Source organism: Chrysemys picta, chromosome 18 (assembly GCF_011386835.1).
Source record: "Chrysemys picta bellii isolate R12L10 chromosome 18, ASM1138683v2, whole genome shotgun sequence".
NCBI lineage: Eukaryota > Metazoa > Chordata > Testudines > Emydidae > Chrysemys > Chrysemys picta.
In genome coordinates, this window is record NC_088808.1 from 13,497,736 (window position 1) to 13,512,340 (window position 14,605).

Sequence of the window (14,605 nt, forward strand, 5' to 3'; positions counted from 1 at the left end):
GGCTCTTTCCTTGATCATTTTCAACTGCATGGGGAAATTTAGGTAGGCAGTCTGTAATTACCCAAGCTGGAATCTGGTCAGGACACTAGTGTTAACTACCCCATCTCGTATGACAAGTGCCATGAGATCTTTCAAGACCATGAGCAACCAGAGCCTTTCTGCATTGCTCTCCCCACACATTTGCCACCTCTTGGGCATGTGGACGCATGTATGCCAAGACACCCCCTCTCCTGCTGTAAGAAGGTGGCCTGAGTGTTCTAGATTCACAGTCATGATTTTGAGAAAGAAGTTTAAATTCAGCTTAATTGAAACAAAGTAGTTCCTGTCTTAACCAATCAGATCTTCTCATCCCTCTTTGCTCAGCTGGCCAAACGCTCTCTCCGTCCTTTTTGCACTGTCTGCAGCCGCCACTTCAAGACCCCTCGCAAGTTTGTAGAGCACATGAAGTCCCCTGAGCATAAGCAGAAGGCCAAGGAGGTAATGTGAACTGGATTGGGGGGAAGCACTGCTGTGTTACAGAAGTGGCTATGCTTGGTATGTGTGGGAGGAATATGCATATGTCCTACTTGTCTCAAACCAGTGAAGAGATGCATCATTTTTCCTATCGAGTGGTTCCTCTCCTCCCTGACTGCATTACAATACTACTCGAAGGAGCAGACTGATAATTGAGCACTGTATGTGTGACTGAGAGCATGATAGCCTTCTTGCTTTCTAGCAGTGCCATCTGCTCATCCCAGAATGCGGCAGTCCCAGACTCCACCGGGAGTCCTATCCAGTCAACAAGAGGGACATTATGTGAATGCCTGAAGTTAGCAATCTAGTCTGGTCTGATCTTTCCCCTCTGTGTCTGGCAGGTGAGGCTGGGCGAGAAGGAGCTAGGTGGGCCAGAAGACTCAGAGGAGCTAATCACAGTTGATGCCGTTGGCTGTTTTGAAGACGACGAGGAGGAGGAGGAGGAGGAGGAAGGAATTGGTGAAGAGGAAGGTTCTGAGGTGGGGCAGACAGAGAACGAAGATCCTGTCACCAAGCAGGTACACAGTGATAACAGAAATGGAAGGCTGTATTATGTGAACATCTGTGTTGGATCCTAATGGCTGTCCGTCAGGACCAGTTGAGCTCAGGGCATTCTGCAGGCTTATCTACTCCATTCCCAGACCACGGGGCAACTATCTAAGATACTTTGAGATTTGATTTTGCTTTTTGGCAAAGAGTGGGAGGATCTTTGATTTCCGTAAGTGATACAAGGGAGCCCTTGTGTGTGCAAGAAGCTATCCTGGCTACCCTGACAAGGGAGGCAAAACAGTTTAGACTTCACTGTCAACCATTCTGCTGTAGCTGACCCATTAGCAGCTTTGCTCCTGTTCCTAACTGGACCCCACAAATGGATACATCTTGGCAAGTGTTCTCCAGATGAAATAGCTCTCTGCTTCGAGAACAACTAACAGTGGGAAGGACACAGTTGAGGTAGCTCAGGCCTTAAATAATAGGTGGTGGTTTTTAACCCTGCTAATGAAATTTTCTCCTGATAGTTTGGTCTTTGTATCTGGATTTAATCTGTCCCATACACTATGCTGTTAATGTAACCTGTGCAGCATGGATTGAATACCGAATGGTAACACAATTAAGGGGTGTATTTTACAGGAGGAAGGGGATAATAGGAAACAAAAGCCCCTTCCTGCCATGTTGGACCTCAGCTTTGCCCCCAGGCTCGTTGGAAAGGGTTAAAGGCCCATGAGGGGAGCTGAGCAATGGATGCTGCCCCAGTAGACAGTCCTTCCAGGCTGGGGCCTTCATGCACTGACATGGTCTCTTGATATCTCGTTCAGGTTGGGCTGAAGGAAAAGTCTCCGGAGGACTGTGAAGGAAATGAGACATACTGTCCAGATACCCCCTATGGTAAGCAAACCCAGACAAGCAGTGTGCCCAAGAGTGCCTTCTGGAGCCAGGGGCTGCCATTGTATGGGGGGTGTGCCTCAGCACAAGAGCGTGGTGCCAGCAGTAAGCAGAACTCTCTCCAGCGTCCATGTCAAACCAGTGAAGGTTAGCGGATTCTGGAGAAGGGATGAAGTTTGATCTGTTGAGTTGTAAGCGTAAGGCATGTGCTGTTCGTCAAAGCTGTAAATGGGTTTGGCAGGTGCCTCTTGCCCTTCAAGAGGTGGGGCTGAGAACCCTTGATCTCATCCAGGAGGACCGAACAGCTGTGGAATGGGGAAGGAGCCAGTGCAAAAGGGTGACGCGCTGAACAAGCCATGTAGAAAGCAGAGTTACTAGATCAGGGATGCCCCAAAGAGGAGCTCAAGTGCCCCGTTCAGAACACTCCCTGGAACTGAAGCCTCAGTAGAGATGCTTCTGTCCTGCATTGAAGAGCCAGGTCAGCACACCGTGACGTCACAGAGGAGATTGAACAGCATGCCTTTCTTCTGTATTCTTTGGAACTAACGCTTTAGACTAGTATCTGATCAGAACCGACAAGCCGCTGAACTCGGGTGCAGCGCTGCCTCCAGAACATTCTTTTGTGCTCTTTCTAGCCACCACTCTAATCTCTGTAAGCCGCTCAGATTTTGGTTTCTAAAACCTTTCCCAGACAGTAACGCATTGTGGGGAGGGCTTGGTGTATGAACCAGCAGAAGTTGCTCTGTGCACAGGGAGAGCTCTGTTTACTCCAATTTTCCACATTGCTGTAACCTTCCACGATCATGTGGCAGACGGAATAATGATTAATGCTGTGAATGTTCTCTCCATGTTTCTCTCATGTGCCTGCTGTCTTCTGCTTGGATTGAGCCCATTACTGCTGGTCATATGGTCTCTGTAGTTTTCCATTGTATTTTTTTATGCTGTGTAGTTTCTTTTCTTTGGCAACCCGATCTCTCTGAATATCAGCCCACAGCTGTACTGTGCTAAAATGAGATATTCAGCAAGTGATCTTGAAAACCCACAATTAACAGAAGCAAAACTCTTTTTAATTTCCCCTTTAACGTTCTTATTGTTTTGGAGTTCCGTTCAATGTGATCTGTGATTTCCATTCCCCTCCCATTTTGCAGGCCTGGATTTTCTGGTCCCCGTCGCAGGTTACCTCTGCAGGCTGTGTCACAAATTCTACCATAGTGACTCCGCTGCCCGGGTCACACACTGCAAGTCCCTGATGCATTTTGAGAACTTTCAGGTTAGACCCCTTTGGCAATTGCATGGCCTGGCATTTGTCACTCTGTGTGTGTCTTCTCTATTCCCTCTGCACCTCCTCTCTTTGAGCTGTCTGTCTTCAGCACCTTCCCATTGTCCTCAGTGTCCATCACGATGTCCGTCATGCCACAGCTTTCATCTGGTATGCTCTCTGCTTGTCTTCAGCTCCCCTTGTAGATCAGACACCGTTCTGCTCCTGCTTCCTAACTACTGCTAATGTCTGCCATTGCCCACTCTCAGCTGGAAATCCTCCATCTCCCCAGCAAATGTTGGATCTGGTCACTGAACCCCTGAAATGGAATCCCTGATTCAGCCTGGGACTTTCCTGGTCGCTTAGTGAGTACAAATGGGTGAAGCTAGTGGGAGACTAGACAAGAGGCTGCTCCTTTTAAAGAGAGCAGGAAATGATACGCATCTGTCTAGGTGAAGCTTTAGTTTCCGTAATGCTGGAAATAGGCCCTGACACTCAAATTACATATAGGTAACATCTATACAGGGGACAGGTAGTTGGAAACTCATCTTTAAAATGGTAGAAATGAAATTCCAGGCCAGTTTTAGAAGATGGAGAACTCCAATCTGTAAGCTGCTGAGAGTTTGGTCGAGCAGCAGGGACTAGGCAGCAGCAGGGAGTTTTTGGTAGCTTGTCTGGAGGCTCTTCCCTGGCACAGAGTTCAGCCAGTTAATGCTGTTCCTCTGCTGTATCTAGTCCACACAAAGAAGATGCAAGAATGGCCCTTGCTTTCAGCTGTAAACTCATCCACTGCCTGGACCTGAGTTTGCCACCTCCTCTCTGGGCTTGAATATCAGGAAGGGCAGTAATCCGATTTTGTGACCTGTGCCCATCAAGCTGCTCTTGAGGCACTGTAGTGCTTTTCCTTCCCCCTTCAGTAACCATTGCCTGAGTCTTATGTATGGAAGTGGCATTCCCTGACTCCTGGGATAAGGGGTAATTCCAATGTGCATTTCCTCTGCTGGTTCGGGCCAAGGCCTGCTTCAGCAAAAATATCCCATTTCTCCTCCTGTGTATTCATAGTTTCTTCATGGTGTGTCCCATGAAGCTTTTCTGCTAGTTTTCAGACAGGTTAACCTTTCACTAGCCTGGCAAAGGAGTTAACAGTCCCCTTTCTATTCGTTGCCTTTACCAAGCGCTGGGGGAAACAAGTGTCCCACGTGTGCTGGCAGTTCTTAAAATCTTTGCAGCAGGTGAAGCTGCAGCTGTTCCTCTGGGTCACCCATTCCCTGTACAGATCACTTCCGGAATGAAAGAACCAGTCCCGCTTGTCCAGGTTTTGCTTCAGTAAGTTATTCAGATCGATGTAGTTACATTCCCTCTTCCCGCTTGTTAAAAATGAGTTAGCATAGCAGCAGTGAGCGTTAGAACCCGGGGAGATGCTCCTGTTTCCACCCATTGGGGTACCAGGAAGGAAGTGTTGCCTAGTAGTTAGGGGACTAAGAGTCAGATTTCCTCTATTCTGGCAGTGAGTTGCTGTGTTACTTTAGGGAGGTCACTTAGCTTCTCCATTCCTATCTATAAAATAGTGAGAATGGCCTCAAGGGCTACCATGAGGGTTAATTCATTGATATTTTATGAAGTGGTTGGAAGTAGCTGACTCCAGGTGTATGTGGGTGTGACTTGGAGTTGGCCTTCTACAAATATTTAAGGCTAGTCTCCATTTATAACTAGCCACTGCCCTTTTGAGTCTTGTGATCTCAGCTGGAAGCAGTTACTCCCTGGACTGTACATATTGCTGGTTAGAGGTCTAAGGACTGTCCTGGTCTTTGCATTAAATGCCTTCTAGTTTCTTTCAAGTGGGGTGAACAGCACTTCTGGACAGAATTCCACACTGGAAGCTTCTTAGCAGCAAACTGCTTGCATCTGAGGCACCAATCTGGAAACCGCTACCTTGCACTTGGTCAACAAGAGTTGTCCCAGTTTAAGATGGGACTTTTAAACTGATTTAGTTACAGCAGTATGTAATGCTTTGTGGACACTTAGCTGGTTTAAACTGCTGTATTCGGGTTTAGCTTAAATCAATTTGGAATAGACAAAGTAGTGCAAACCTCTCTGTGGACCCTTTAACTTAATCAATTAAAAATTAAACTCAGGTTGCTTTGTGGGGTAGACAAAAGCACCATCAGGCTGGCAGCAGCGGGGTGCTGATCATGTATTCAGTTCGCTTTGAGTGCATGAGATATTTCTGGCTGTTCAGTGCAACTAAACATTTTTCACTTAAGTGTCTGTCTACCCAGTGGAGACAACTTGGCCTTTTACCTGTTTCTCCCCATACAGAATGGGCTCTCTTCCTCAGGCACCAGGAGCGTGAGCAGGCACAAACTCTTGGACCAGCTAACTTAAAAGATTAGGACTTTCTGAGCTACCAAAAGCAGGGAGCTGCATAGAGCTCTATTTGAAGAGTGATAAGAGTTGTACTTACTCTCTAGGAGCCAGGAAAAATCACAGGGAGGACTTACCTTTTGTCCTCAGTACCAAATGGCTAATAATCCAGCCCCTTCAGTGGCCAAGTACCATAGTGCAGCTCAGATAGCGTGCGGATACAGTAAAAGAACCTGAATAGAATAGTCCAGTTAAACAGTTGGGTTCAGTACAAGCCCCTTGTTCCAGGGCTTAAATTTAGCCTCACCAATCACTTTCATATTTCTGTGGAAGAGGAGCCCCATGTTGTTTACTTGGTGCCACAGTCTTTCTAGAAGTCTGGATCACCACCTCTAAGTAAAGGCCTCCAGACTGATTAACACGCTGGAGAAAATCCCTTTGTGGCTTAGGATCCCATGGTTATACTTCTGTAGGTTGGCCCTACATGGCTCTTGTGTACTATTTTTCTGAAGTTGCAGTGTCAGTTTTAACCTCCTTGCTGATCTCTCCCTGGAGGTCTCCGTTTAGGAACCCATCAAATAAGTCATCTTGCTGACATAGGGCCTATATTTACTATCTAGTGAATGTCAGAGCACTCTTGCAAGTGGGGACACTTACTGGTTAAAATCCTCTCCTAGAAACATCCCCTTAAATGTGATTTTACTGAAGACTTCACCCCCCCCCACACACACACACACACCTTGGAGCTCTTGCAAAAGAAGCAGAAAGTGAATGAGCAGACAGTCTGATTGCATTGCTTAGATGAGCAAAGTGCAAAAGGAAACATTGTCATTTCATTGTTTAGCTGCAGCAAAATTTGTGTTAATCTGGTTAAGGAGTGCAAACAACCAATAGTCTTGTGTATCTGGAGGGTGAGACTACCTGCCTCCTGCCCGCCCCCAAAACTAATTCAGTCAGTAGTTGAGATGAGTTTTGATTTCACTTACTCAACTGGGCTATTGATCTATCATCTCCGATCAAGATTAACAGCTATCCAAGTCTGGTTCTAGCTCTGTATTCCCAGCCTCATTCTACCTAATCCCTCCGCATTAGCAAATGCAAGAGGGAATAAAACCTTAATACCATCACTTTTTGCCAGGAGCAGACCTGTACCTGCTTGAACTCCTTCCCTCAGCAGCCCACCCAAGAGAGCCGTAGACTTGTGCTTTGTTTGGAGATTAAGCCAGCCATTGCAGTCTGTCACTCGCTACTGTCTTTGTGCAGGTTTCTCCTGGACCAGCTGAAACTGTCCTGTCATGTCTCAGGCCAGCAGTTATTGCTCTCACATTTTTTCCTTTGCACAGAGATACAAGGCAGCAAGGCACCGAGCTACAGCAGCACACTCGGAGGCCTCTTTGTGCTCCCGTGGCTCTGGCTTCCAGTCATCAGATGAGCAGCTGCAGCCACCTGCTAAGACAGAGGATGAAGCTGAGACAATGAATACCCATCATGGCATGGGAGAGGAAGATCCAGAATTATTGGCATTAAAAGAACAAACCTCTAGATCTCTAGAGAATAAGAGTGAGCTGGGCCCTTCTGCGAGAAGGGGTGAAAGCCCAACCAGTGAGACTGATATATGTGGAGCCCTGGTCATAGAGGAGGAAGGAAGTCAGGATGAGGGTAGCAAGTCCCCCACCACTAGTGAAGACTGCCTGCTCCTAGATGAAGACAGTGCCACAGGGGAGTTGCTGGGACACAGTATGTGTAAGGAAGAGGAAAGTGATGGCACAGACAAACCCCAGTACCCAATGAGCGAAGGGGATTCTGAACAGGAGGCAGCAAGCATCAGAGAGAAAGAGGCAGACACCTGCTCTCCAGCCAAAGGAGAAGCAGCAAATCTAACCCCAGCAGGGCGTAGACGCTCTGCCAGACGCAAACCCAGATAGAACAGCTTTAAAGGGAGAGCCCTTTGCATACAATATTTGCTGGAAATGTTTATTTTCGGAGTCTTTTAATAGAGCAAAAAACCTTCCACTTTACTGCTGTTTTTATTTTAAAAATAAAAAAGCCTGGCTTTAGCGTGTCTAAGGGGATGGCAGTGGGTGTTATTTATACGGCTGGGATGTGATAGAGATCCATGGGCTAGCCAAAGCACCGTACTGTTAAACCTGAAAGGGTTGCTGAAGTTGACCTTCCTAAAGCTTAGGCTCACTGCTTGAACTGGCAAAGCCTGCTGCAAGACTCTACTCACTAAGACTTCTCGCTGTACTAGCCCTCTACTTCCTGCTGTGCTAAGGTGGTTCCCCTTTCACAGGTCATAAGCCTGATGAGAGCAGAATTTTACTGCTGGCAGATGAGTCAGCCCCATGCAAACACCATTTATGCCCTTTCACAGAATGTTTTCCCATGGAATCAAGCCAGTGCACTAGGCAACAGGGTCACTCAGGACCCAGTTTTAGACTAGAACATGAAAGAAGCTCCGTCATTTGATCTCTCAGCACTTAAAGCAAGGCTGCCTCTGAAATGCTTCTAGGAGGACATTCAGTTTAAGCTGGTTTATTAAAAGTTTCTTTATAAATACTCTAACTGTACAAAATGACAGTCACGTCACAATGCTGGGCCTTGCCCGTAGAAGCCACAGACACGCTCAAAGCAGTTTCACAGAGTTACAGTGCTCATGCAGTCTTACAGACGTGTTTGTATCTCCCGGACATTCAGGAAGGACTCTGTTATGACAGCATTGCTGGGCAATCCTCCTACCCCCCCTCACCATGGGGCTGTGACACCACAAGGGGAGCGGAGTAGGCTGCTATATGGTAATACCTCTCAGAAGCCACTGCTGAGGCTCTACCAGTAGTTTAAGGAGTTATTCAGCTGCTCTTTACTCTCCATTAAGTAGAGCATGATGGTAGTTTACATTACATTTGCTTCGAAGGGGGAATGTGTGGACTGGAGTCCTGTCATTGAGCCAACATTTCTCATCACAGAACTTTTGTAAACCTAACTGAAGTGTAGACTGCAGGGAGGCTGCAGCCACAGGGCTGAAGAAACCAGATTTAAGCCCCAAAAGAAGCTTATTACCCTCCCCACAGTTAACACTGAGAGCAAGTCTGGGGATAGAATGGAGCCACCATGTGCTATGGATCTCCAGAACTGTAAGGCTTAGAAGCCCAGTTTACTGGGGGAAACGAGTCTGTGAGGTAGAGTTCTAGACAGTCCTCAGGACAACAGTCACCACTTTCCTTGGTAGTTGAATTGTGGCAAAAGGGGCCTATACATGAATGCCCACACTTGCAGCATAGGCTTCCCATACCCAGTTCTAATGGTGTCACTGTCAGCTCAGAACTGGAGCTAGAAATATCAACACCCCATCTCTTCCCCTCACCCACCTATTTGCTGATGCAGCATCAGTCACAAAGAGAAAACAAGACAGACACAGAGAAGGGCAGAACATTTAACCACTGGAGGGACTGCACAACAGCAAGTACCTTTTCTAGTCAAGTTTTACATTAAACCAGACAGTGGAGGTCCCATTGGAAGTAAAAACTATTTGACAGTTTGTGTCCAGCAAACAGCAGGAACTAGATGTCCGTGTGTGGTCCCTGCACATCAGCTTGCATGTTCTGCTCTTCACTCAGCTGCTGCTGGAACTCCAGGCGTGTCTGACGGTTGGATTCCAGCAGCTCCTTCAAGCGGGCATGCAGATGGTCATTCTTCTCCTCCAGGTGATCCAAACAGGAGTTGATTTGGTCCAGCATGGAGTTTATTGCTGCATATTCTAAAGGAAGGAGAAAAAAAAAATCCTGAATTTAAATTCTTGTACAACCACCACTCATTCTAAGAAGGTATCAGGCAGCAAGGCCTCTTGCAAATATACCTCAGAACATACAAGGCAGGTCCTCTATCCCAAATGCATCCTCTCTGTATCATTTTACATCACATCTACTGGTGAAACTAGGTCTGTGGAAAACTGGGTAGTTTAGGGGATTGGTAACATGATCTAGGATGTTTTAACTCTGTGTCACAGACCAGGAAGGAATTGCCATCTGGCAGCTGTTTGGTAATCTCTCAAGTAAGTGGTTAGGCTCTGGCCAGCTTCCACTAGACAGGGCTCCACACTGCAAGAGGGCTGAATAGATAAAAGCTGAATTAATCTTCACCCTCCCTAGAGGTGGCCTTGCCTAATCAGGGTACAGGCACCTTGAGAGGGTGCTGTTGAGAAGCTTAGCACAGAGAGTGTAACCTCCAGAGCTGCCACTCTAGGACCTGGCACATGAGAATCTGGAAAAAGAATTCCAGAACATCACAGCAGCTGATGTGGGAGCAGGGGTAGAGGAAGAAAGGTGCAGTGCAGTGGAGACCCTGAGTGAGCTGAATAGGAACATCTCATAAGATCCTAAGGGAAAAAGTAACCAGAGGGATGAATGTGGACCAATTCTGATTTCCATGAACAGCACTTATCCCCTTAATTTCTTAAGTTTTTCACCCAGGTCTCAATAGTGCAGAGACCACATAGGTCTTGCTTTACCATTTAAAACACTGCACTAGGAAGCAAGGATTCATTATAAACCACCCTGCAGGATATATGTATGTATCATGCCATACAATCAGCACAAACCAGGTCCAACAGGCCATTCAAACCTACTTGTGATGCTGCTTCTTCCCAGGGGGAGGGGGGGAAAAGCACTCACACCAAGCCCTGAGTAAAAGGAAAAATGTGGTTCTCATGTACATCTACAAAGAACACGATCTAATTCAAGCCTCAGGAGGAGCCACAGATTTCACTTCACACACAAGGTCAACCAGAGTTTACACGGAAAGAGAATTATTTTTAAATAGCTAGACCTGTTCTGCTGAACACAGCAAGGGGCATCAACAACCAGTCCTCAAACAGCATTGTTTAGAATAACAGACCACAGTCTGAATGGGACTTCTCTGCAGCTTGCACTCAGACATAAGGAGCATGTATAGTGAAGCCGTTTTCAGCTAACAATACCCTGAAGACAAGTACTGGTTTTCCCAAAATCTTTTAGAAGACAGTGTGGGAAGTCCTTGAATAGCACATACCACAGCTGAAAGCGATTAATGCTATACCTTAATTCTGATACTACATTATTCTAAATTAAGTTGTGAAGTGACCTCCCGAGACTGGAATGCACGGGGTTAGAAAACAGTGCAGTACCTGCTTCCAAACTGGGAGAGCTTTGTGGGACAGGCTAAGAGAAGTGATAGATTATTTAGAAAACTCATCATATCTCAGGACTTCCCACTCAAAGCTAACTCTAGAGATACCTGGTAACAAAAGAATCACCAGCTTCTAAGGATCTGAGTGATTTCAGGAGGAAACACCCTTGACATCTTCAGAATCTAGTTCTAAATTGGATGGACAGCTCAAATGGACCCAGCAGAAAGGATCTCTTGAGGCAGGTGATAGTCCATAAAGCTCAAATTCTCAAAGGAATTGTCATAGAAGACTAGCTAAGCATCCCTTTTTCATCAGAAGACAGAGGAAGGTCTGAAATATGATATTCCCTTCCTGGCTAGTAACTAGTTGTACTGGCGCTTCCCGGAACAGTATGATGAAAGGCCTTTTTAGTCCTAGAAATCCTCCAGGATATTTTCAGGAAAGGCGCTCTTAGATTTTGTTAAAAGGCACCAAACTAGGGTGTTGGATGGTTTAGTCTTATAGAACCATAGAAATGTCGGGCTGGAAGGGACCTTGAGAAGTCATCAGGTCCAGCCTCCTGCACTGTGGCAGCACCAAGTAAATCTAAACTGTCCCTGACAGGTGTTTGTCCAACAACGGTGATTCCACAACCTCCCTGGGAAGCGTATTCCAAATCTTAACACACTTATAGTTCAGAAGTTTTTCCTAATAGTTAACCTAATTTTCCCTTGCTGCAAATTAAGTCCCATTATTTCTTGTCCTCCTTTAGTGGACAGGAGAAGAGTTGATCACCATTCTCTTTATATCAATCCTTAACATATTCGAAGACTTGTGTCTCCCCTCAGCCTTCTTTTCTTAAGACTAAACGTGCTCAGTTTGAAGAAAAAAAAAAAAGATTTCCTCATAGGTCAGGTTTTTTAAGGCTTTTATCATTTTTGTTGCTCTCCTCTGGAATCTCTCCAATTTGTTCACATTGTTGCAGAAGTGTGGGGCCTCGAATTGGACACAGCACTCCAGCTGAGGCCTGACCAGTGCAGAATAGAGCAGGACAATTATTTCCGGTGTTATATAGGATTCCTGTTAATATACCCCAGAATGATATCTGCCTTTTTTGCAGCTGCATCACATTGTTGATCATACTCTGTTTGTGATCCACTATAACCCCCAGATTCTTTTCAGCAGTACCACCACCTAGTCAGTTATTCCCCATTTTGTAGTTGTGCATTTGATTTTTTTTTCTTAAGTGAAGTACTTTCCGTTTATTGTTATTGAATTTCTTCTGGTTGAATTCAGACCAATTCTCACATTTGTCAAGGTCATTCTGAATTCCAATCCTGTCCTCCAAAGTGCTAGCAGCCCCTTCCAGTTTGTGGTTCATCTGGAAATTTTATAAACATACTCTCCATTATCCAAGTCATTAATGAAAATATTTAATACCACCAGACCCGAGACTGACCCCTGCAGGACCCGACCAGATCCTCCCTTCCAAAGAAAAGTAGGTTGGTTTGGCAGGATTTGTCCCTAACAAGCCCATGCTGGCTATTCTTTATACCCCACTATCTTTCCAAGTATCAAAGTGGGACTGACTGGGCTAGAATTCCCCAGGTCCCTTTTGTTCCCCCTTTTAAAGACAAGTGCTATGTTTGCCCTTCTCCAGTCTTCTGGGACCTCACCTGTGCTCTATGAAGGGTTTGAATATTGCTTTAGCTAGTTCCTTAAGTACCCTAGTATGAATTTCATCAGGCCCTGCTGACTTGAATACATCTCAATAGTCTTTAATCTGTTATTTCCCTGTTCCGGCTCGCAATCCTTCCCCCTTGTTAATATTAGTTGTGTTGAGTATCATCATCATTAACCGGTTGGTGGGTGTGGGTGTGTGCACTGGGAGCAAGCCTGCTCGGGGGTCTATGGTTCATCTAGAGAGAAGGGGTATGCTTGGAGCAAGGGATTGGGGAAGGGGGGGGGACTCACCCCAGGCAATTGGGTGCTAGAAGCAGGGAGAGTTTGGTGTGGGGCATGTCTCTCCCCAGATGGGGGGTGCTAGGAGCAGAGAGGGGTCCGTGGCTCATCCCAGGTAGGGGGCTGCTGAGAGCAGGAGTGGGGCAGTGGGATCCGGACTCACCCCGGGTAGGGGGAGCTGAGAGCAGGAGGGCTGTAGGGGCCGGGCCTCACCCCGAGCGGGGGATGTTGAGAGCAGGAGAGGGGCCGGGCTGTGGGGTCCGGGACACCCCAGAGCGGGGGATGCTGAGAGCAGGAGGGGGGCCGGGCTGGGGGGTTCGGGACACCCCAGAGCGGGGGATGCTGAGAGCAGGAGGGGGGCCGGGCTGGGGGGTTCGGGACACCCCAGAGCGGGGGATGCTGAGAGCAGGAGGGGGGCCGGGCTGGGGGGTTCGGGACACCCCGGAGCGGGGGATGCTGAGAGCAGGAGGGGTCCGGGCTGTGGGGTCCGGGACACCCCAGGAAGGGGGAGCTGAGAGCAGGAGGGGGCCGGGCTGTGGGGTCCGGGACACCCCAGAGCGGGGGATGCTGAGAGCAGGAGGGGGCCGGGCTGTGGGGTTCGGGACTCACCCCAGGAAGGGGGATGCTGAGAGCAGGAGGGGGCCGGGCTGTGGGGTTCGGGACTCACCCCAGGAAGGGGGATGCTGAGAGCAGGAGGGGGCCGGGCTGTGGGGTTCGGGACACCCCAGGAAGGGGAAGCTGAGAGCAGGAGGGGGCCGGGCTGTGGGGTTCGGGACACCCCAGAGCGGGGGATGCTGAGAGCAGGAGGGGGCCGGGCTGGGGGGTCCGGGACACCCCAGAGTAGGGGATGCTGAGAGCAGGAGGGGGCCGGGCTGTGGGGGCCGGGACTCACCCCAGGAAGGGGGAGCTAAGAGCAGGAGGGGGCCGGGCTGGGGGGTCCGGGACACCCCAGAGTAGGGGATGCTGAGAGCAGGAGGGGGCCGGGCTGTGGGGTCCGGGACTCACCCCAGGAAGGGGGATGCTGAGAGCAGGAGGGGGCCGGGCTGTGGGGTCCGGGACTCACCCCAGGAAGGGGGATGCTGAGAGCAGGAGGGGGGCCGGGCTGTGGGGTCCGGGACTCACCCCAGGAAGGGGGATGCTGAGAGCAGGAGGGGGCCGGGCTGTGGGGTCCGGGACTCACCCCAGGAAGGGGGAGCTGAGAGCAGGAGGGGGCCGGGCTGTGGGGTCCGGGACACCCCAGGAAGGGGGATGCTGACAGCAGGAGGGGGCCGGGCTGGGGGGTCCGGGACTCACCCCAGGAAGGGGGAGCTGAGAGCAGGAGGGGGCCGGGCTGTGGGGTCCGGGACTCACCCCAGGAAGGGGGAGCTGAGAGCAGGAGGGGGCCGGGCTGGGGGGTCCGGGACACCCCAGGAAGGGGGATGCTGAGAGCAGGAGGGGGCCGGGCTGGGGGGGGCCGGGACACCCCCGAGCGGGGGATGCTGCGCGGGTTCTTGTTCACTCTTTTCTTACCTGTCTCCCCGAAGCCGTCATCGTCCCCCTCCTCGCCCCGCCCGACGTTTCCCGCAGGCCCGTGCGGCTCCCCGTTCGGCCCCGACATGCCGCCGCCGCGCCCCTCCCGAGTCCCGCTGCTAGACAGGACCCCGGTCGCGGCCGGACTCCGAGACGCCGGAAAGCTCCGCCCCTTCCCCGGATGGAAGCAGCGGAAGGTCCCGCCCCCTGACCCGGAAAGGGGCGGGGCTTGGGTTGACCTAGCCATTCGCAAACTTCAGCCGGGATCCTAGGAAGAGAGGGGGGGGTGGATCATCTCCTTCCTAGCCCCGCCCTGCTCCAGGGTAAAGTCTATAGTTATGGGAAGAGAGGGGCTGCCCAAACAGTGCGGGCGGGAGGCAGGCAAGCAAATAGACTTTATAGGGGGGGGGGGGTGTCTGCCTACAGGGATGCGGGATCGCACCCCCAACCTACCTGGGCTCTTATGTTCCTCCCTC

General features: G+C 49.4%; 2 protein-coding genes across 7 annotated transcripts in view; one reads left to right on the plus strand and one right to left on the minus strand.

Annotated features, from left to right (window-relative positions):
* The window catches only part of CIZ1 (CDKN1A interacting zinc finger protein 1), a 24,076-nt gene extending 16,497 nt beyond the window's left edge, over positions 1–7,579 (plus strand). For 2 of the 3 annotated variants that reach the window (XM_065572227.1, XM_005293431.5), the window contains exons 12-16: positions 364–477; positions 855–1,031; positions 1,827–1,896; positions 3,042–3,163; positions 6,859–7,579. In XM_065572227.1, the coding sequence (XP_065428299.1) occupies positions 364–477; positions 855–1,031; positions 1,827–1,896; positions 3,042–3,163; positions 6,859–7,440 (1,065 nt within the window). In that variant the 3' untranslated portion in view covers positions 7,441–7,579. The remainder of the gene's footprint in view (positions 1–363; positions 478–854; positions 1,032–1,826; positions 1,897–3,041; positions 3,164–6,858) is intronic. The other variant, XM_065572228.1, reaches the window with a different exon arrangement.
* Positions 7,476–14,371, minus strand: BBLN (bublin coiled coil protein). Of its 4 annotated transcripts, XM_042854210.2 has the most exons (4): positions 14,130–14,298; positions 11,967–12,039; positions 10,140–10,193; positions 9,369–9,623 (listed from the first exon to the last, which is right to left on the minus strand). In XM_042854210.2, exons 1-4 carry the CDS (start codon positions 14,148–14,150, stop codon positions 9,505–9,507), a joined length of 267 nt encoding a protein of 88 aa, XP_042710144.2. In that variant the 5' UTR covers positions 14,151–14,298; the 3' UTR covers positions 9,369–9,504. The 4 variants fall into 4 exon arrangements, 3 of the variants coding, with proteins under 3 accessions (XP_023961895.2, XP_005293487.2, XP_042710144.2); XM_024106127.3 differs by lacking the exons at positions 9,369–9,623; positions 11,967–12,039 and adding an exon at positions 7,476–9,272 and having other exon boundaries at positions 14,130–14,371; XR_006175381.2 differs by lacking the exons at positions 9,369–9,623; positions 10,140–10,193 and adding an exon at positions 9,133–9,272 and having other exon boundaries at positions 14,130–14,268.
* Between the last annotated feature and the right edge of the window lie 234 nt (positions 14,372–14,605).